General features: G+C 40.9%; 1 protein-coding gene across 1 annotated transcript in view; it reads left to right on the plus strand.

Annotated features, from left to right (window-relative positions):
• Positions 1 to 2,532, plus strand: part of CCDC168 (coiled-coil domain containing 168) — a 30,929-nt gene extending 28,397 nt beyond the window's left edge. Inside the window, exons 7-8 of the mRNA XM_057707181.1 lie at positions 31 to 1,778; positions 1,893 to 2,532. Of these exons, the coding sequence (XP_057563164.1) occupies positions 31 to 1,778; positions 1,893 to 2,532 (2,388 nt within the window). The remainder of the gene's footprint in view (positions 1 to 30; positions 1,779 to 1,892) is intronic.
• Positions 2,533 to 21,664: the final 19,132 nt, after the last annotated feature.

Consider the following 21,664-nt stretch of genomic DNA (forward strand, 5'->3'; position numbering starts at 1 on the left):
GATGAGACTCAACCACTCGATACCGTGGAGTGTGCCTCACCACCTGAGCATAGGGGTCAGAGTGAACCGGTACAGGATACAGCCATACAAGAGGTCGAGAAACAAAAAGCTTCTCCAGGAACTGTGTCCATACCACCCCGAGTTAAAAGTAATGAATTAAAAATAGTGGCAGATAGTCCAAGCGCAGAAAGTTTACTTCCTCTTTATGAAGCAATTAAAAACGTCTTTGTATCCCAGGTAAAAAATACGATCAAATTTTTTCCTACTATACCGGAAAAAGTAAAAGATGATAAGCGTGATGATTGGAAATCACCACCTTTGGCAGGGGGTCCAGATACAACATCCATGACAATACATCCCAAACTGCAGCCTAAACCTATTCTAGAAAATTTTACTTGCAAAGAAAAAGTCAAGCTCACTAATCATTTAGAGTCAAAAGCACCTGAAATAAAACTGAACTCGATACCAGAGGTGGTAAAACAATCCTTCCAAAAGTTCAGCTTTTATCAAAAACTGGCTATTTCAAGACTTAACAGTTGGAAGCTCTATCCAAGACATAAAAATATGTTCTTTTTGTCTCTGGAAGGGATTGATACTATAGAATTTAAACTAAAACTCAAATACCAAAAAGACTCACCTCCTGTCAGCAGTATGAACTCACTGATTGTTAATGTTTCAAGGGGCAGTGAAGAGATCATTACAAAGTTAAAGAGCATAAGTGTGCTAGAAAGTGGAACATCTTCATTGACTTCTGCTAGAGAGAGAACATTGCCTCATATTCTCCAAAACTACTCAGTAGGAGGAAAAAACAAACTTCTCATACACTTTTCTGTGAAAACCCTGGAGATTCAAATGAAAGCCTTTCCCAGAATCGTAAGAGAATCTTACACAATGGCCAGCGCTCAGGATGGAAGGAAACTTTTATCGAAATGTATCCATTCTGGTGTCAAAGCACCAAAACGAAAAAACAGAGTTTTCTTACTTTTTGAGGAAAAATCTCTTCATCAAATAGATCTTGATTTACAATACAAATACCTTCGTTTTCTCCTGGGTTCTTCAGTCGAAAGTATGTTCCCTCAGCCAAATGCATTTCCCAAACATGTTCTGAAATTACAGACAGTTGCAATATGTAAAAAAGTAGATGATCGTGGAGAAAGTGGTGGTCTTTCCATTAATACAGAACCGTTAGAAGAACATCTCTCTTTGAAAGAGGAAAGTTTCCATGAAAACTCATCATTAGTCAGAAATTTCTTGGAGCCTACCCAGGTGTGTGCCTCTGACCCTAATCAACACAACATAGTGCAGAAAGATACCGTGGCTCTTTCTAAGTTACAATCTCCTGTGACTCCCAAAAAAGATAAACAATGTCATGTGTGGTTTCAAGAAACAAATACGTGTGAATCTGTTGATTTAAAAACTCAGGAAAAAGCTCAGGAGTTGGTTGATTCCCATTCAATTCAGAATTCTGAAGATTTTCCTGACAGTCAGACAAATACTGAGAGTTCAGATAACGTGGAGGAATGTTCAGAGGTACACGAGAGTGAAGAATGTATGTTTTTAGATGCCAACCTTTACTTAAGTCAGAAATCACAGAATATTCTATTTGAATTACAGAAAGACATGCCTTTGGAAAATCTCTGCAAGAAGAAGAAAATCGAAACTAATTTGAAACCACTTTACAGGGAAGATTCAGATTCCCATCATATTAGAGGCTGTCAAAAACATTCCTTAGTTGTGACACCATCTTCTTACGAATCCCACAAGAGTAGGAAACATAGGTCGTCCTCCAAGATGACATCACTTTCTTATGAACCCCACAAAAGCAGGGGACGTAGGTTGTCTTCCAAAATGACACCACCACCTTATGAATCCCACAAAAGCAGGGAATACAGGTCATCCTCCAAAATGCGACCTCCTGACTCGTGGTATCACAGTTCCTCAAATACTATAGAGGTTTCATCTATATCATCTTCCATTCCGTTCAGCGAAGAGCAGCTTTCACAGACTACAAGGAGCGGAAAAAGTTATTCTTTAGTTCCCTTAACGGAATCAAATATTAAATTACATCTTGCAAAAAGCCAAGGCAAACCTCACAGGCATTTGGAAAGCAAAGAACGAAAGAAAGCCAAATCGGATTTATTTAGAAAGAACAACACTGTGGAATGTGATGACAGTTATACACAGAGTAAAGAGAAACACACAAGAAAGAAGAAAGTAAAGGATTATGAGTCAGAGAGATCAGATTATTTCCCAAGCAAACATAAGTCAGCATCCAAACCTCATCAAGAGGATATCAACTTCCATTCTGAAAGAAAACAAAACCAGCCATTTTTTTATGCCTGTATACCGGCAGACTCACTGGAGATTATGCCCCAAACCATTCGCTGGACTATTCCCCTCAACACTTTAAGGAAGAAAAACTTCAGAGTTCCCCTGGTGGCCAAGATTTCAAGTTCTTACAATATATGGAGTTCATCCAAAAAGTTGTTGGGGTCACTCTTAGAGTCCTTCAGCCGAGTTCATCAAAAATGATGTTACCATATCAAGATTCATCTCAAGGGGAGAGCTGGCCGCTCTTCTGCTATTCTTTGAAAAATAAAATCATATGAAGTCATGTGGTTTCCTCATGAAGGGTTTGCTAAACTGATACCTTTTATTTCTGCAGCAGATTTGCACAGTTCTGGGAGGGATGGATGGGAAGGAAGATGACTTCCGGTTTGGTCCAGCCATATGAGATCTCCCTTTAGTTCATACTGTCTCCTTATAATCCCTAGAGGAGAAGCCTGCAGACCCCGAAGCCCCCTTCCCACCCCACCCCAATGACTGAAAGGCTAGTCAGAGGAATTGTACCCCATAAATGAGATTGAGAGAAAATATCTTGAAAGGTAGAAGGACATAGGTACGAAAGGAAGACAGTTTCAAGTAGCAGCGAGGGTTCAGCAGTGTCAAATGTCACAGGAAACTTGGGTAAGTACTGGTTTTGAGAACCCAGGTTCCTCTGATGGCTTTGTCCCCGTCCCCAACCGCAAGTGGAACCCACAGCAGCTCCGTGACCTGTACCTGTTCACCACCTGCCACGGCTGGGGCATCGAGGCGCTCGGGGACCTCAGCACATAGCACCTGCCACTGCGCAGGAACATCCTCCAGGAGGGGCAGGGAGCCGCCCCACAGTGCTGAAGGGAGATACCTCTCAGTGCACCTGAACTACCGGCCCTCCTATTACCACTTGCGCTGGGCTGCGAGGGCCCTGGCAGGTGATGGAGTGGGGGATGGAGGGGGTCCACCTGTCAGCAGAGGTGACTGAGAGCTGGAGTGTGACCTGGGGCACTACCAGCAGGGCACCCTCACCTTTGCCCTCAGGACTGGTGACTGCCGCCCCCAGGCTCCTGCTGGAGGCCCAGAAAAGCTGAGTCCACCCAGGGGCTGCGGGGAGAAGAACCCAGATGTGTGAGATTGGGGGTGGGGTGGGGCTGGGATTTTTAGCACCAAGTGAATTTTTTCGAATGTATTTTGTACTGGCTTATTTCTAGTATGTAAATAAAATATTGGTCTCATTTGGGGGAAAAACCCCATTTTTTGGCCTCATAAAAATTCCGTAATGTTAATCGTTTTATTATATCTTATTATAGTTTTCATATCACCATTATATAGGATAACAACACTTCCTCTGTTATAAGTGCTACCTGATCTCTTTAGAACACATTTCCTGTGCATGGAGTATTTGGGCATGCTCAATAAAATACAAAATTATAAAACATTCCAATTTTTTTCTTTTTACCAAGGGAAGTATCTAACTGTATACATTTCACACACAACTTTTCATTGTAGTAATAGAAACAAGGAAATTATTTCACTTCTAGATATTTAACAATAACAAGACTTTAACTCCCCAGGACATGCCCTACGAGCACATACTAGGTTCTACCATCTGCATCATGGTCTTGGCATCGGAGTCATGTCTGCTGGGTTTGACAGTCAAATAGAGTATTTTGTTACTTTTTATTATAGAGAATTTTGAGCATAAACACACACAAAAGACAATAGGATAATATACCTCTATGTGCCCCTCACTCAGCCCTCAGACTTTAACCTATAGTTATCCCTACCTCAGCCACTTCTCTATTAGTATTTGATGCAAATTACAGGTATATAATTTTGTCTGAAATATTTTACATATCTCTACCAGATAACTATTTTTAACAACCGTCTCTTATCTAAGAAATAACACTAATTAGTTAATATCAAATAGTCAGTCAGATGATTTCCAACTATCTCATGAATGTCATTTTCTAACAGCTCCCATTCCATTGCTTTTTTTTTTTCTTACAATTTTTTCAGTTGAAGAAACCAGGTTGTTTGTTGTGTAGAGTTTCCCACAATCTGCATTTTGCTGATGTGTCCCCATTTCAGATGGAAATTATTTAACTTTGAATTCCTACTTGTTCCTTAAAAGGTCATTCAATAGATTACACAGTGTGCACCATTTAGAGTAAACTGTAGCGTTTCAGAAGACTGCCTGTCATTTCTGGTGATGCAAATTAGAGCTGTCACAGCTATAGAGCTGCTATATATTTATCTGCTATATAGAGCTGTTCTACAGTTACATGTTCTGTACAACTGTTCTATAGTTACATGTTCTATAGAGCTGTTATACAATTACATGTTATATAGAGCTGTTATATACTTAGAGCTGTTATAGCTGAAATAGCAAAGTTTCTTACCATAAATGATAGGGAGGGATTAAGTGACTAGTTCTCATATTGTGAAGAACTTGCACTGAGACATCAAACGTCTATTTGTCAATCTATTTGAAAAATATTACAAAATTTTGAACACAAAATTAGATATGAAAGGGAAAATTTATTTAAAGTGAGACATCAATATCAATTTCAAGTTTTATAAAGCTGTCAAACTAAAACTATTGAGTCAAAAAAAATTCCATTTTACATTTTTTTATTAACTGCTTAGTACTCTTTTTCCTTACATTTTTTTAGCTGCACACTCTTTGATCACCTCTTCATAAAACAGTTTTGTAATTTAACTTTTCCTATAGAGATCAAAAGTAAACCAGGTAGCATTGACATATATATACTACCAAATGTAAAATAGATAGCTAGTGGGAAGCTGCTGCATAACACAGGGAGATCAACTCAATGATTGGTGATGACTTAGAGGGTGGGATAGAGAAGGTGGGAAGGAGTCGCGAGAGGGAGGGGATATGGGGATATATGTATAAATACAGCAGATCACTTTGTTGTACAGCAAAAACTGGCACAACAGTGTAAAACAATTATATTCCAATAAAGAGCTTTAAAAAAAAAAACCAGTCTTCTAGGGGTTGGTCAAAACTTGTTATTTATTATTGCCAATTTAGAACGTTCAGGCACCTTTGCTGACTCAGTGACCATTTAGCACACCATTTCATCTGGAACGAAAACTTCATCTGAACAGAATGCAGAAAATACTGTAAGATGCAAGCTGACAAGCTGAGATGCATAAATGTGTTACTTTACCCACAGATGTCCTTGCTGTTTGTGGTACTGGTATAGGTTTCTACTCCAGAAACAAGTATCATAAACTCTACGTCATGGAATTCTCATTAAAAAAGAAAGTATAGTGAATGCATCTGCTCTTTTGGAAAAGAGCATCTCCCTTTTGGAAAAGAACGTCCTTTTTGACTAGGTGCTGTAGAGGATGATTTATAGCTTATAATTTTACACACCTGATGCATGGAAAACTTTTCCACTTTCCTATCCAAATCTTCCAAGTCTTGTTTCTCCTCTATGACACATATTCTTCCTGCTCTGGGCACTGTAGGAAGCTAGATAGCCTTGGCACCCTCAAGTCCCAACCTGGGGTGTGTCCTTCCCAGTGGGCAGAAGCATTCCTAGAACTTACCTCTACACCAGGACAGCCAGCATAGCTATAGACAAACGTGAATGTCAATCACATAAACATGTACCCCACTAAACCCAAACGAAATGCATCCTGACTCAACTTCCCCCAAACACGAAGTCAGATGTCACGAGTAAATCAAAGTGGAAAGAAAGAATGATTTTAACTAATTGCAGTTAAAATGTCTCACTTTCACAAATCTTTGGGGCCTGAAGCTCAAGCTTCCTTAGCCTTTATGGTACATCTGCTTATGTAAATCAGATTACATTAATTAATTTCCATCTTCTAGCAACAAACATTTTTTTCAGTGTCCTCCCTGCACCAGGCCTTGTCCTGGGTGCCGGACCTAACAAAGCACAGTCTCAGTTTGGGAAGCTCACAGTTACAGGTCAAGAAGAGACTGTCTTTGCAAAGCCCTGGGACAGGCTCGGACACATGCATCCGTACACAGACACAGCTGGGGCATCTCATTTCCTCAACACACATGCGTATCTTCCCGGTATCTTTGCTGGAGAAAACCAAAGCAGTTCTGAGGCCAATATTATTTGTCCTAAGCCATCTGTCAAGAATTACCCATTTGGAATGGGTATTGGCAAAATGCTGAACACCCAAGCCAAGTCTTTGCTGACCCACATGGCCTGCCTTCTTTTAGACACACAAGACTCTGGGGGAGGGGACGTCCCTGGTTGCACAGTGGTTAGGAATCTGCCTGCCAATGCAGGGGACACAGGTTTGAGCCCTGGTCCGGGAAGATCCCACATGCTGCGGAGCAACTACGCCTGTGAGCCATAACCACTTAGCCCGCGTGCTGCAATTATCAAAGCCCAAGCGCCTAGAGCCCATGTTCTGCAACAAGAGAAGCCACCGCAATGAGAAGCCCACACACTGAAACGAGGAGTAGCCCCCCCACTCCCCGCAACTAGAGAAAGCCCACGCAGCAACAAAGACCCAGTGCAGCCAAAAAAAAGACTGGGGAAACCAAGGCATGTGTTTCCTCTTGGCTTTAAAGACCCAGCTTACAACAGATGGTGATGGTGTAGCCTTGTGCCATTAAAACTGGGGAGGGAGATTTAGGCTTACATTTTAAGGTAATTAGGGAACTTGGGAGGACAGGGCAGACAGTGTTTGTCATAAGCAAGATGTAGACTTAGGTCTGAGAATTTCCCAGTTCTACTGCACACAACTACACCCCTGCAAAGCCTGACCTATTACTTGGAAGAAATAGAGAAAGCAGCAGGAACTCATCCTTAAGTCAGAGGTTCCCAAACTTTCTCAGTGCTTTCAGTGCCTCTGATTTTTTCATTGCACCCCTAGGGCAAAATGAATAAGGCAACAATTCTGCATATTAAGTAGCATAGGTCCTTAGGTATGATTTATATCTTAGCAGCTTTGGAGTTGTTTGGAACAAACAATATAAACTAAAAGAAAAAATATTTTTATTTCATTCTTAAATAACCACACTTAACTTACTAGTGGGATGTGTGTGCATGTTGGGCACTGCACAACTTTTCAAACTTTGGGAATCAGACTGGACACTCCACACTGAGTTTTGTGCAGTACTTGCTTTTCTTTCTGCAACAGCTAAAAACCTCAGCTTCACGAAGAAATTACATAATGGAGAGGAATGCAGCACCGGTAGTTCACGATGTGTCCAACAGGTGTCACTATGTTTCCCTCCACAATTTAAACCGATTCCCTGCGGCCACAGGGCACAGGTTTGGGACCACCCAGAAACACTAACTAAAGGAGCAGACAAAATAAAATCCCCAAGAAAAGACTGCTCTCTGTACCCAAAGGACCAGGGAAGGGGAAGCTGAGCAGGACAGACCCCTTTGGACAATACCTGCCTTATTTCAAATACCACAAATAGATCACCCCCTTTCCTCTCTGCACTGGGGACCATGCCCTGTCCCCTAGGAATGAGTTGACACATCTGCCCCTCCCTACCAGCCCAGGGGTAGAGTGTCCACAGAGTCTGAGGCTGGTGCTTAGACTTTCACCAAATACTAGCTGGCAATTTAGAAGATTTAAAGTAGAACTAGAAAAAAGTCCAGAATATATTCAAATATTACTCATCGCACCAAGAATCAGGAACAGCTCATCTCACCTCAGTGAGAAAAGATAAGAATCTCTGCAAGATTTTAAGACAGTCATCATAAAAATGCTCCAATGAGCAATTATCAGCACTCTTGAAACAAAGGAAAGAAAAAAAAACACAGAAAAGAAACAGAGGATAAAAGGAGGAAATTTTTCAAGCTGGAAAATGAAATAAAATTAAAAAGCTCATTGAATGGGCTCAGTAGGAGAAACTGGAAATGACAAAAGAATCAGTGAGAAATTCCCAAACAGGATAAACCCAAAGAAATCCATGCCAAGATACATCACCATAAAATATTTGAAAATGAAAAAAAAGAAAAATATTGAAAGCACTCTCTGCTATTCAGTACCTTCCAATGCATCCCCATTTTACTCAAAGAAAAAAAATCAAAGTCCATACAATAGCCTCCAAGGCGCTATGTGACCCGGCTCTCTACTAACCTTACAAGCTCATCCTATGTTTCTCTTCCTTTGACTACATTCTAGCCACACTGGCCTCCTTTCTGTCTCTTGAATGTATCAGGTATGCCTCCACTTAGGGTCCTTGCTCTAGTTATTCCCCTTCTCAGAATTCTCTTTTCCCAAATATTTGCTGAATTAATTGAATGCCAAGAGTGGTAAAATGAGACTATCTACAAGACACACATTTCAAAAGGCTTCCATTCTTTCACTAAAATATTCTATCCTGGCTTCCCCAGGTGCTACTCTGATAAACTCCAGGTGTTATCTTGAATGATAAGCACCTCTACTGTCCAGATTATGGTCCCTTGTACTATCATTCAATAATAGCAACTAGTGAGATTTTTTAGAAATACTCATTTCCAAGTCTTGGGCCAAGAGTTAATTCAGTCAAGTTATAGGATACAAAATCAATACACAAAAGTCTGTTGTGCTTCTATACACTAATAATACATCATCAGAAAGAGAAATTTAGAAAACAATCCCATTTACAATTGTATCAAAAAATAAAATACCTAGGAATGAATTTAATCAAGGATGTGAAAGATCTGTTCACTGAAAACTATGGGACATTAATGGGAGAAATTGAAGAAGACACACATAAATGGAAAGATATCCATGCTCGTGGACTGGAAGAATTAATATGGTTAAAATGTGCATACTATCCAAAGTAATCTACAGAGTCAATGCAATCCCTGGCATTTTTCATAAAAGAAGCAATCCTAACATTTGTATGGAACCACAAAAGACCCCAAATAGCCAAAGCAATCTTCAAAAAGAAGAAAGGTATCAAGGTCCCTGACTTCAAAATATACTTCAAAGCTATAGTAATCAAAACATATGATACTGGCATAAAAACAGACACATAGATCAATGGAACAGAACAGAGAGCCCAGAAATAAACCCATGCACGTGTGGTTAATTGATTTATAACAAAGGAGGCAAGAATATACAATGGGGGAAAGTCAGTATCTTCAATAAATGTTGTTGGGAAAACTGGACAACCACATGCAAAAGAATGAAACTGGACCACTGTCTTATACCATACACAAAAATTAACTCAAAATTGACTAAAGACTTGAATGTAAGACCTGAAACCATAAAACTCCTATAAGAAAACACAGGTGGTAAGCACCTTCCCATCAATCTTGATGATTTTTTTGGATTTGATACCAAAAGCAAAGAAAACAAGAGCTAATAATAATAATAATAATAATAATAATAATATCAAAAAGCTTCTGCACAGAAAAGGAAACCATCAACAAAAAAGGCAAACTACATAATGGGAGAAAATATTTGCAAATCACATATCTGGTAAGGGGTTAATATCCAAAATATATAAAGAATTCATACAACTCAATAGCAAAAATATTTAAAAAATAAAAATAAAACAATCTGATTTTAAAATTGGCTGAGGATCTAAATAAACATTTCTCCAAAGAAGACACATAGATGGCCAACAGGTACATGATAAGATGCTCAACATCACTAACAAGGGAAATGCAAATCAAAACCACAATGAGATATCACCTCACATCTATTGGAATGGCTGTTATATATTAAAAAAATAGCACAAGAAATAACAAGCATTGGCAAGGATTTGGAGAAAAGGGAACCTTTGTGCATTATTGGTGAGAATGTAAATTGGTGCAGCCACTATGGAAAACAGTATGGAGGTTCCTCAAAAACTTAAAAATAGAAGTAGCATACAATCCAGCATTTCCACTTCAGGGTATTTATCCAAAGAAAATGAAAACACAAATTTGAGAAGATCCATGCACCCCTATGTTCATTGTAGCACTATTCACAATAGCCAAGATATGGAAGCAACTAAATGTCCATTGATGGATAAATGAGTAAAGAAGATGTGAGATATATATAAGTATATTTTTTCAGCCATTAAAAAAAGAATGAAATCTTGCCATTTGCAACAACATGGATGGACCCTGAGGGTCTTATACTAAGTGAAATAAGTCAGACAGGAAAATATATGATCGTATGGTCTTACTTATATGTGGAATCTAAAAACAAGCAAACTGGGCTTCCCTGGTGGTGCAGTGGTTAAGAATCTGCCTGCCAATGCAGGGGACACAGGTTCGAGCCCTGGTCCAGGAAGATAACACATGCCGAGGAGAAACTAAGCCTATGCACCACAACCACTGAGCCTGCGCTCTGGAGCCCACGTGCCAAAACTACTGAAGCCTATGCACCTCAAGCCAGTGCTCTGAAACAAGAGAAGCCACTGCAGTCAGAAGTCTGCGCACCACAACGAAGAGTAGCCCCTGCTTGCCGCAACTACAGAAAGCCCATGCACAGCAATGAAGACCCAACACAGCCGATAAATAAAAATAAATAAATTAATTTTTTTAAAAAGGCACAACTACTGAGCCCGTGTGCCACAAGTACAAAAACATAATAATAAAAATAAAAATAAAAACAAGCAAACAAAACCCAGTCTTGGTGGTTGTCTGAGGTATGGGATGGGGTGTGGACGAAATGGGTGAAGAGGATCAAGAAAAATCCAAAGCGGGAGGGAGATGGTGAGAAAGCAGTTCCATTCCTTGCAGCAAACAGTGACAGCTTGATACAATTCAACATTCCATTTCTTCTAAAATTCATAGTCCCCCTACAGGGAGAACATACCACCAAATGCCTATAGTTTTACTAATTGCATTTTAAGACTCATATAAATTTTGTATTTAAGATGTTTGCTAGTTAAAATAAAAACCTGTCAAAGATCTACTCCTGATTCCTCTGCACAGCATGTACACAATTCCAAGGCTTTCCCAGCAACTCAGATAGACATTCCCCCTAGATACCCAGAAAAGGATACTGCTACTTTTTAGCCAACTCATTAGTAGATTTAGAACTTGCATATCATCATCGGATTATAAGAATTATTACAAAATAAGCCATATCACCTCTCCTTGCTGACAAAAATAGACTGGAACTCTGGACAGGAAAGCTTGCCCTTCATCCAAGAGTCTCAACTGCTTGTGAGCTGTTTCAGTGAAGTCACCAGGACTCAGCATTACTCTGTGTTCATTCTGAGCTCACATGTCATCAGTTCTTCAAAACTCAGCTGTTGCTGCCATATCGTTTTCCAAAGGGAGGAAATACATTGCAACATACATTCTAAACACTGGATAATACCGTCCTGATGCGCAACGCACAACCATGTGACCAGATCACGAGTGACCCTTTCTTTAGGGAAGTTCTGTTCCCACAGACGCCAGGGAAAGCTCATCACCCAACACTGATCAAGCACTAGGCACGCATGACATACATTATGTGGTTTACTCTTCATGCGGACCCTGATGTTATCACCCCCCATTTTACAGATGTGGAAACTGAGGTTCAAAGTTGTAATCACTTGCCCAAAGTCACCAATGAAGGGGCAGCACCTGAGTTCTACCCCCCAAGTCTAATTCCAAAGCCTCATTAGAGAACAGGATACACAATTCACATTACCTTTAAAGACTGGGTATGAGATTTCAAAGGCAGCTACTTTAGGCTGTGTTTCCAGACGTAGAAGGGAGGCACTCTTTCGTCCCCCTTTCGGAAGCTTCAGTCTCCTTTCGGCCCCTCCTTGAACTTCTCCGCACTCCTGTTTTTCCAAAGCTGCTGCGTCTCCCCGGCCGGCCAGCTGAAGCAAATGGGAAAGTGGAGAGGCACAGAATTGCCAGCCAGGAGACCTGGGGTCAGGCCCAGCTCTGCCGAAACTCCCTGGGTTTTCCATCGTAAAATAAGAGCACTGTGCTAGGTTAATGGTTTCCCCTACGTGAGCCTAAACAAAAGATACCTGACTTTTACCGGGCATAATCTCAGCTGTCTCCTCCTACCCTAAAATACCATGATTGGCAGTGCATTCTCACCAAGCCTTTCGTGACAGCTCACACCAGCCCATCCTGATCCCTTTCTTCTCTGAATTCACACGAGGCTCATCATTTACGTGTACAATGTGGCCCTGACACTTACAGGGCCCAGGGCAAGAATGCGAAAGGAGACCACAAACCGTTTGTCCAAATACGTAAAAAGTTATCAATCAAACTAACAAGCTGTTATATAAAACGTGTTCTATCCTTCAAGGTGACAAATAAATCTTCATAATGCACTGGGAGCCCGGGCTCAAATTTAGAATCCTCAGACCTCTTGGAGATCTGCTCAGTGAAAGTGACAGTGGGGGAAGGGGTGCTCTTGGTTCAGGACTCTGGCCCACGGCCCTTCCCCCTTCCTTCCCAACTTGGCTCCATTCCCACAAGGAAGGACAACATCATGTTTGTGGGTGTGGACACAGCAGCACACACTTGCAAGCTCCATCAACCTTCCCCAACACACACACACACACACACACACACACACACACACACACACACACAGAGCTGTCCCTTGCCTACCGCTGGGTCTGACCGAGTGTGTTCATTCCCTGGAGTACAGACTTGGGAAAAAAAAACACATTCAGACCCTGAGAGTTGGCTCAGGACCATTGGGATGGGGTATTCTGGAATCCTCGGAACCCACAGCACGGTCCAGAAGGAGGCGGGTGGGCACTCCTTCCCTGGAAGGTGGGCTCTGGATGGAAGAAAGCCGGGCCCTCTAAGGCGTGCGTGCAGAGCAGGGGACCCTCTTGCTGCAGAGTGAAGGCCGTCCTAAGTTTGTGACATTCCTTTCATGCTTTCTTACTTTTATCTCCCCTTATTTTCCTCCCATCAGGTAAGATCTTTAGACAGCTTTGTTTCCTGCGGGTCCCAGTCCTTCCCTAACTGCCAGGTTTAGGCAAGAGATTTGGATATTTTACTCCCAGCCTATTGACAAGGGTTTCCTTTGCAGAAAGCCTTTTCTCTTGCAAGATTTCTTACTTAACATCTATACAGAATCCTAGAAACCCAGTCTACCATCAACCATTTGGATTTAACCATATATCACTAGATTGTAGCTCAAAACTATTTCATCTCCATTGCATCTTGAAGTTGATTTTCTCATTGACTTGTTTATTGTAATCGGATTTCTCTAGTATATTCATCACACGAAATATCGATGTTACAGTCTTTGAAACCACGTATGTCCACGTAGGTGTTGCTGTTGCTACCTAGATGTATGGCTTTTCAGCCGGATATGGGGTGCTTGGATTACAGCCTTTTCTAGCGGCAGTTTATAAATATTATGTCTCCCAGCCTCAAGTGATGACAAATGAGATGTTCAACACTGCTCCAAATCTTTTTCTTCGGTAAGTTTCTTATTTTTCAGTTCAAAAGCTTTTCAGGTTTGTAGAGGGTGAGCTCAGCAGAGGGTGAAGGGGAAGCTAGGAAGGTCCTCTGCATCTGAATTCTGTCAGATCCCAGGCAAAAGACAGAAGGCTGGAAGCCCACCAGCTATTTTGCTCAAAATAAGTAGCTGGTCAGGAAGGAGGCACGGAAGCATTTAGGTTGCCATCTTCCCAGAGGGAAGCACTTTTTAAATGCATCTATTAAATCTTAAAGGATTCTGACAAATCGCCCTCCACGATGCCATTCCTTACTCAATGTACCATAATACATGCTAATGTCCTTTCTTCTACACCTCATAATGATCAGATACTGATCTTCAATTTTTTCCATCAAACGAATATTAAATGGTATTTCATTGTTATTGTTTAAATAGCTTTATCGAGATAGAGTTGAGCACAGTACACTACACATTCTTCAACTGCACAGTTTTCTAAGTTCGACACATTTGACACCCATGAAACCATCACCACAAACAAAATATGAATATATACATCACTCTCAAAAATTTCCTCGTGCTTTTTAAAAAAATCTCTCCATCCTGCCTTTCCTCACCCAGTCTACCGCCCATTCTGCAGGAAACCATGATCTGCTTTCTCACACGATAGATTAGTTCGCATTTTGTGGAATTTTATATAAACGACATAATTATTTTGAGATTCATCCACGGTGTCACATGCATCAATCACTCATTCCTTCTCACCGCTAAGTCGTACTTCCTTGTATGAATATATCATAATGTAGCTATCTACCTGCTGTTAAACATTAATGTCTAGGTTTGGCTACTGTGAATAAAATTGCTATGAGCATTCATGTACAAATCTTCCTATAGATGTATTCCTTCATTTCGCTTGTGTAAACACCTAAGTGAATGGCTGGATTTTACGTCTGACCTTTGTTTAACTTTTTACTAAACTATGGAGCCAAAGTTCTAGAACAGTGCTGGGTTCACCCCTGCCTCTCTATGGCCTGGAAACTTGATGCAAGAAAATAGTTAATCATAGGGCTGACCTCTCTTGTTTTCTGTTTCTCTGGGATCACTTTCTTTTGCTGCCTAATGTTCAATGTATTGGGAACCACTGTTTTCGACATGTTGCCTAGTTTTTTGTTGTTTCAGGCAGGTGGGTAAATCCAGCCCCGTCTCAACCATATGCAGAAGTGTACCTTTTCCTAAGCGTTAAATTTAAATTCTTATTTATTTTTGTCACTCTTTTAAAAAAATAATAAATACATTTAAGGCTACAAGTTTTCCAGTGACCTGAATTTTTGATACTTAGTTCCTTTTCTGCTCATTTTAATGGTTTCTAATTTCTACTTTGTTATAGTGTTTAATCTATTGTCTAAAAGGCTTTAAATCATTTTATTATAAAACATGCCCCAAATTTCAGAGAACAATGCAATGAATCTTTAATTGCCATTTCCCCAGATTCAACAGGTATCAAGATATTTCCACCTTTACTTCATCTATGAGTATCTGTTTTCTTTTTCTTTGTTAATGCATTTTCTAGAGACTCCTAGACAACATGTCATTTCCCTCCAGCATATTTTAGTCCCTAAAATATAAAAACATTTTCTTTAACTACAATGTTATTATCACACCTAATAAACAATAATTCATCAGAATGATTTTATGATCACGTTCTCCTGATTATCTCAAAATATTTATATATATTATTTATTCAAAATAGGATTGGAAGAAAAAAAAGGATTGAATCAGGGTTCATTTGGTGATTGTGCTTTTTAAGGCTCTTTTCATCACACTGGGTCCTCCCCCTCCCCCTTTCCCTGCCACTGGCTTGTTCAATAAGCCAGACCAGCTGTCCCATAGAATGTTCCACATTCTGATTTGTTTCTTCATGTCTCCGTGGTTTTATTTGACTTCTTTTCTATCCCCTGTATATCTTCTAATTCACCCTAGAGACTTCATTAGATTCAGGTTTAACTTTTTTTTTTTTTTTTTGGCAAGAATATGTTACAGTTGGTGCTGTGTTCTTCATATTGCATTACATCTGGAGGCACCTAATGTCCGATTTCTATTTTTAGTGAGGCTGAGACTGATCAAAGGGTTCAGGTGGTGACAGCCTGATCTCTCCGTTATAGCTCCTCACCAATCACTGGTCAAGTGATACTACCCTTTGATGACTGTCGCCTGGCTCAATCATTTCATTACGGGCGGCAAAATGATACTTTCTTATCATTTCTTACTTATGTTTTAGCTGGAATTACTCTGTAAATAAGAACTGTCACTCTTCAATTAGGGCTATTTGATTATCCTGAAAGGCAAGATAAGTGTGTAGTGCTTTCCTTCTAACGCCAATTTTCAGAGTAAGAAATTGGTGCCCTCAGACAAAACTATAATTCAAAAAGCTACGTGCACCCCTATGGTCATAGCAGCACTATTCACAATAGCCAGGACATGGAAACAACCTAAATGTCCATCGACAGAGGAATAGATAAAGGGAATTTTACTCAGCCATAAAAGAGGATGAAATAATGCCATTTGCAGCAACATGGATGGACCTAGAGATTATCATACTAAGCGAAATAAGTCAGAAAGAGAAAGACAAACACCACATGACATCACTTATATGTGGAATCTAAGATATGACACAAATGAACTTATTTACGAAACAGACTCACATACATAGAGAACAGACTTGTGGTTGCCAAGGGAGAGGGAGGGCGGGGACGGATGGGTTGGGAGTTTGGGGTTAGCAGATGTAAACTATTACATAGAGAATGGGCAAGCAACAAGGTCTGACTGTAGAGCACAGGGAACTATATTCAGTATCCTGTGATAAATCAGAATGGAAAAGAATACGAAAAAGTATATCTACGTATAACTGAATCACTTTGCTGTACAGCAGAAATTAACACAACATAGTAAATTAACTATACTTCAATAAAAAAAAGAAATTGGCGCCCTGGTACTTCTAATGATGTCCAATAAGCTGGGCCTGTCTCTCTTTCTCTCTCTATTTTCTCTCTTCCATATATTTGTTCAATTGGCTACATTAGTTGAATGAATACATTTCTTATTAATTCCCCAATTTGTGCACCTTTGTAAGTCGAGGGCCCCCTAGAGTCAGCAGCTTTGCTCCACGGATGAGGTGGGGGGATGAGCTAGTGGCCACTTTTTCATGGAAAGCTAGGGTGCTGCTGGGCCAGGTGGGCCGAATCCTTCACAAGCAGGCCTTGTTGGGTTCTCCCCCACCTTGCAGTCATTGAGTTCAAGTTTACCCACCTTAGATGGGACTATCAGGCTGGAGAGTCACCTGGCGTCCTTGAGAGCCCAAGAGCCCAGCAGCTGCTTTTCAAAAGTGGAAGTGAGAGGCGGGGGGGTCACACGGGGGAGTGACAAGTCCAAACCCCCTCGGGTGCATCTGAGTAGAGGCTGCCTCTCTTTGCCCGAGACTCCAATGGACACAATCATTAGTCACCGCGACTTCCAGCTCAGAGGAGTCAGGAGGACAGGTCCCCAAGGGTGGTAGCACTTCTCTACAGGACCAGAATCATTCCTCCGGCACTTATGAGAGAAGGAGTACAAGCATGTAACACACCAGTCCCTGCCATAATCCCGATGTAGAAGCAGCTACGCCAGCAACAGTCATTAACTTCAGACCTTATTAGAGAAATACAAATTGAATACACTTGCTGAAGGGACCTTTGGTTGGGTCAGGTCAGAAGAAGGAAACCACACATTAATTTAACAGGGAAACTTGAATGTAAAGAATTAATAACTGTAACAGGAGACTGAAATAATGAGGCATCGGCTATTAAGGAGAGAACGAAAGAACGCAGAAACAGCAAAAACAGGGAGCGGCCACTACACTCAGGGCTGAGATGGAACTAACTCCCTTTTCCCCACCTACCTTCCCCACCAGTAGGGCTGAAATCCACATCCTGGTGAGAGGGCAGGGCCGTAGCTTGCCGGATGGGAAAGGGGTTGCCTCGGTGCTGTGCTGGTCGTGTTCCCTGGAAACCTGCCCCCGAAGGTGCCAGGGAAGGGTGTCCATGGGGAAGGACTGAGCTACAGAAATGTCCAAGGGTACTGGGGCGGGGGGGGGGGGGGGGGGGGACACTGCTGCCGCTGGTGCTGCTGCTTCCGGGTGCTGCACGCAGAGCAGTGGAGGACCGTGAGCTCTGCGGTAGCCATGGGCTCTAAGCGAGCCTAACCTGGGGATGTCTGCTGGGCTGAGGGAGCACACCTGAACTGGGAGGCAAACCCTGTCCTCTTGCGCCCTCCACCGACAAAGGTTAGCATTGTTCCAGCCGGCAGAGGAAAAATGTTTAAAGGACCCCTACCTATTTTCACAGAGCAGGCAAAAAAGGGTGAACATCGAACCGAAAGGCAGGAAGCCCTTGATTGGCAGAGTATACCTGTTGAAAGGGACCTTTGCTTGTATCAATATTTTGAAAAAACTCAGAATCAAATACAATAAAAGTTTAAGTTAGAATTGTAAGTGGTGGGACTTCTGGTGTTTATCATACCCATTTTGTAAGTTTCTAGATATTTTAATGTAGCAAAGAAAAGTCTTGGTGAGAAAAAGTGATTGATGTATTACTTAAACTTGAGAACCCTTGAGCTGGTAGATAAATCCCTCTACATCCAAAGAAGCTGATCTACATCGACTTTTTAAACACGTGTGATCTGAATTCTGTTGAAGAAATAAGAACGTGTTCCCATCACTTATTCATATTTTAATTTATTCATTAAACATTTAAGAGCATCTCTTCCATGCTGATAACCTTACCAGGTCCTGACTCTCAAGTTCCTCACAGCCCAGGGGGCAAGAGATAAAATCTTGGCTAGTTAAACTGGACCACAGTGGTAGAGAAGGCAAGAGAGGTGTATACTAAGGAGGAGTTCTGGAAGTCCTCCTGGTACAGTGATGCCTGAGTTGTGCTGAAGGATATAGTAAGAGTTATCCAGAAGAAAATATTTCAGGAAGAAAAACAATTGTTTGGAAAAATAAAAAGTCTGGCTCAATTTTTCATCTATAAATTAATTAAACCAAGAGAATGGGAAAAAAATGTATCCTCTAAATAAGAAACATCTAAACATTTAAAAATGAGATATAGTCTAAATAAAATGAGTAATAAGTTTGATGGAGTTGAAGCATTTATAAATGATCTATGATCCTACAGCTCTCATTGTGCCAGAAAAGTTAAAAGAGAGTTGCAGGTTGACGGGGGTGGGGGGGGGGGGGGGGTGGGGGGGGGGTGGGGGTGGGGTGGGGGGAGAAAGAGCGAAAGAGAGAGAGGGGGTGGGGCAGGCTAAATTTGGGTCACAGTCAATTTTCCGACCATATGCAATGCTAAAGGTTTTAAATGGTGGGGATAACTCCGCATGCATTTCAGACTAGAACCAACACATTCTGGGACAGGTAACATATGTCTTTCATGAAATGTGTATTTTATCACATTCATCTTCTAAGTGAAAGAACATTTGCCTGCTCTCTTGTGTCTATCCTGGGCGTCTCAAAGAGATGCTGCAAGATAAGTTCACTGTTTTCCATGTATGCGTAATTGAGTATTTCCGATCTGATTGTCTATGTGTTGAGGCATCCTGCAATCCTTTCCTTTGGGAGAAGTCATGGTGCTGTTATTCCAATACCTAGAGTGATTCACACGTCTGGAATGAAGAGATGACCCCGAATCGGTTCCACTGATAATGCCACCGTTATTGCTGTGCCAGGCAGACGACCAAGATTGTAACTAAATCAGCTGATCTTTTGACACATGTGTAAAGCACTTAAGCTGCCCTACAATTCGGGGTTTCAACTTGCACTGACTTGACGATTGAATTCTGATTTCTACTCAGGGTTTTCTATTAACACTATGAGAAGGGATTAGAAAAAGATAGACTTAAGTTTTTTTCCTGTAGAAAACTAAAATGGAACCCACCCTATATTGCAATTAAACTCTCTTCACTAAAATGTTAAGTCTTGAGGCTTTTTGTTGTCATTTACTTTTTTAATTAATAACTTTTATTTTTTAGAGCAGTTTTAGGTGCACAGCAAAACTCAATGGCAAGTACAGAGAGTTCCCATATACCCCACCCCACTCAGGTGCACAACCTCCGTCAACATTCCCACCAGAGTGTTGCCCTTGTAATAATCTATGAACCTGCAGCAACACATCATCATCACCTAAAGTCCATGGTTTACATTAAGGTTTATTCTCCGCATTGTACATCCTATCAATTTTGACAAACGTGTGATAACATGGACCCACAATTATAGTATCCTACAAAATAGTTTCACTGCCCTAAAAATCGCATGTGCTTCATATATACAATGGAATATTACTCAACCATAAAAAGGAATGAAATTGAGTTATTTGTAGTGAGGTGGATGGACCTAGAGTCTGTCGTACAGGGCAAAGTAAGCCAGAAAGAGAGAAACAAATACCGTATGCTAACTCATATATATGGAATCTAAAAAAACGGTACTGATGAACCCAGTGACAGGGCAGGAATAAAGATGCAGGTGTAGAGAACAGACTTGAGGACACGCGGTGGGGGGCAAAGGGGAAGCTGGGACGAAGTGAGAGAGTAGCACTGACATATATACACTACCAAATGTAAAATAGATAGTGTGAAGCTGCCGCATAACACAGGGAGATCAACTTGATGATGCGTGATGACAGAGTGCTGGGATACGGAGGGTGGGAGGGGGTCTCGGGAGGTAGGGGATATGGTGATATATGTATAAATACAGCTGATTCACTTTGCTGTACAGCAAAGCTGGCACAACAGTGTAAAGCAATTATATTCTAATAAAGAGCTTAAAAAACAAAACCAAAACAAAACAAAAATCCCATGTGCTTAATTCTCCTTTTTATCCCTACCTCTTCCGTAACCCCTGACAACCACTCATCTTTTTACTATAGTTTTGGCTTTTCCAGAATGTTATATGGTTGGAATCATACAGTACATAGACTTTTCAGATTGGCTTCTTCCACTTAGTAATATTCATTTAAGATTCTTCCATGTCTTTTTTTTTTTTTTAGCTCATTTCTTTTTAGCACTAATATTCCATGATCCAGATGGATCACAATTTGGTTATCCATTCATCTACTGAAGACCGTCTTGGTTGCTTCCAAGTTTTGCAATTATGAGTTTATGAGTAAAGCTGCTATCAACATCCATGTGCAGGTTTTTGTGTGGGCATAAGTTTTCAACTGTGTTGGGTAAACCAAGGAGTAAGGTTGTTGGATCATAGGGTAAGAGTATGTTTAGTTTTGCAGCAAACCATCAAAGTGTCCTCCAAAGTGGCTGTATCACTTTGCATTCCCACTAGCAGTGAGTGAGAGTTCCTGTGGCTCTACATCATCACCAGCATTTGGTGTTATCAGTGTTCTGGAATTTGGTCATTGTAATCAGTGGAAAGTAGTATCATTGTTCTTTTTTTTTTTTTGGCTGCCCCTCACAGCTTGTGGAATCTTAATTCCCCAACCAGGGATTGAACTGGGGCCCTTGGCAGTGAGCGTGTGGAGTCCTAACCACTGGACCACCAGGGAATTCCCTCATTGTTGTTCTAACTAGCATCTCCCTGATGATATATGATGTGGAGCATCCTTTCACATGATTATTAGTCATCTATGTATCTTCTTTGGTGAGGTGTCTGTTAAGGTCTTTGGCCCGTTTTTTTAAATCAGGTTGTTTGTTATCTCTTTGTTGAGTTTTGAGAGTTCTTTGTATATTTGGATAACAGTCCTTTGTCTGATATATATTTTGCAAATATTTCCTCTCAGTCTGTGGCCTCTCTTGTTCTCTTGATGTATAATTGTCCTTTGCAGAGCAGAAGTTTTTAATTTAAATGAAGTCCAGCTTATCAATTATTTCTTTTACGGATGAAGTTTGTTTTTATTTGAACCATTATTTTCCTTTTCACTCTGATAAATATTGCCGTCCTCTAAGCATGCTGCTGCCCTCGTAGAGATGA

Source organism: Hippopotamus amphibius, chromosome 14 (genome assembly GCF_030028045.1).
Source record: "Hippopotamus amphibius kiboko isolate mHipAmp2 chromosome 14, mHipAmp2.hap2, whole genome shotgun sequence".
NCBI classification, from domain to species: domain Eukaryota; kingdom Metazoa; phylum Chordata; class Mammalia; order Artiodactyla; family Hippopotamidae; genus Hippopotamus; species Hippopotamus amphibius.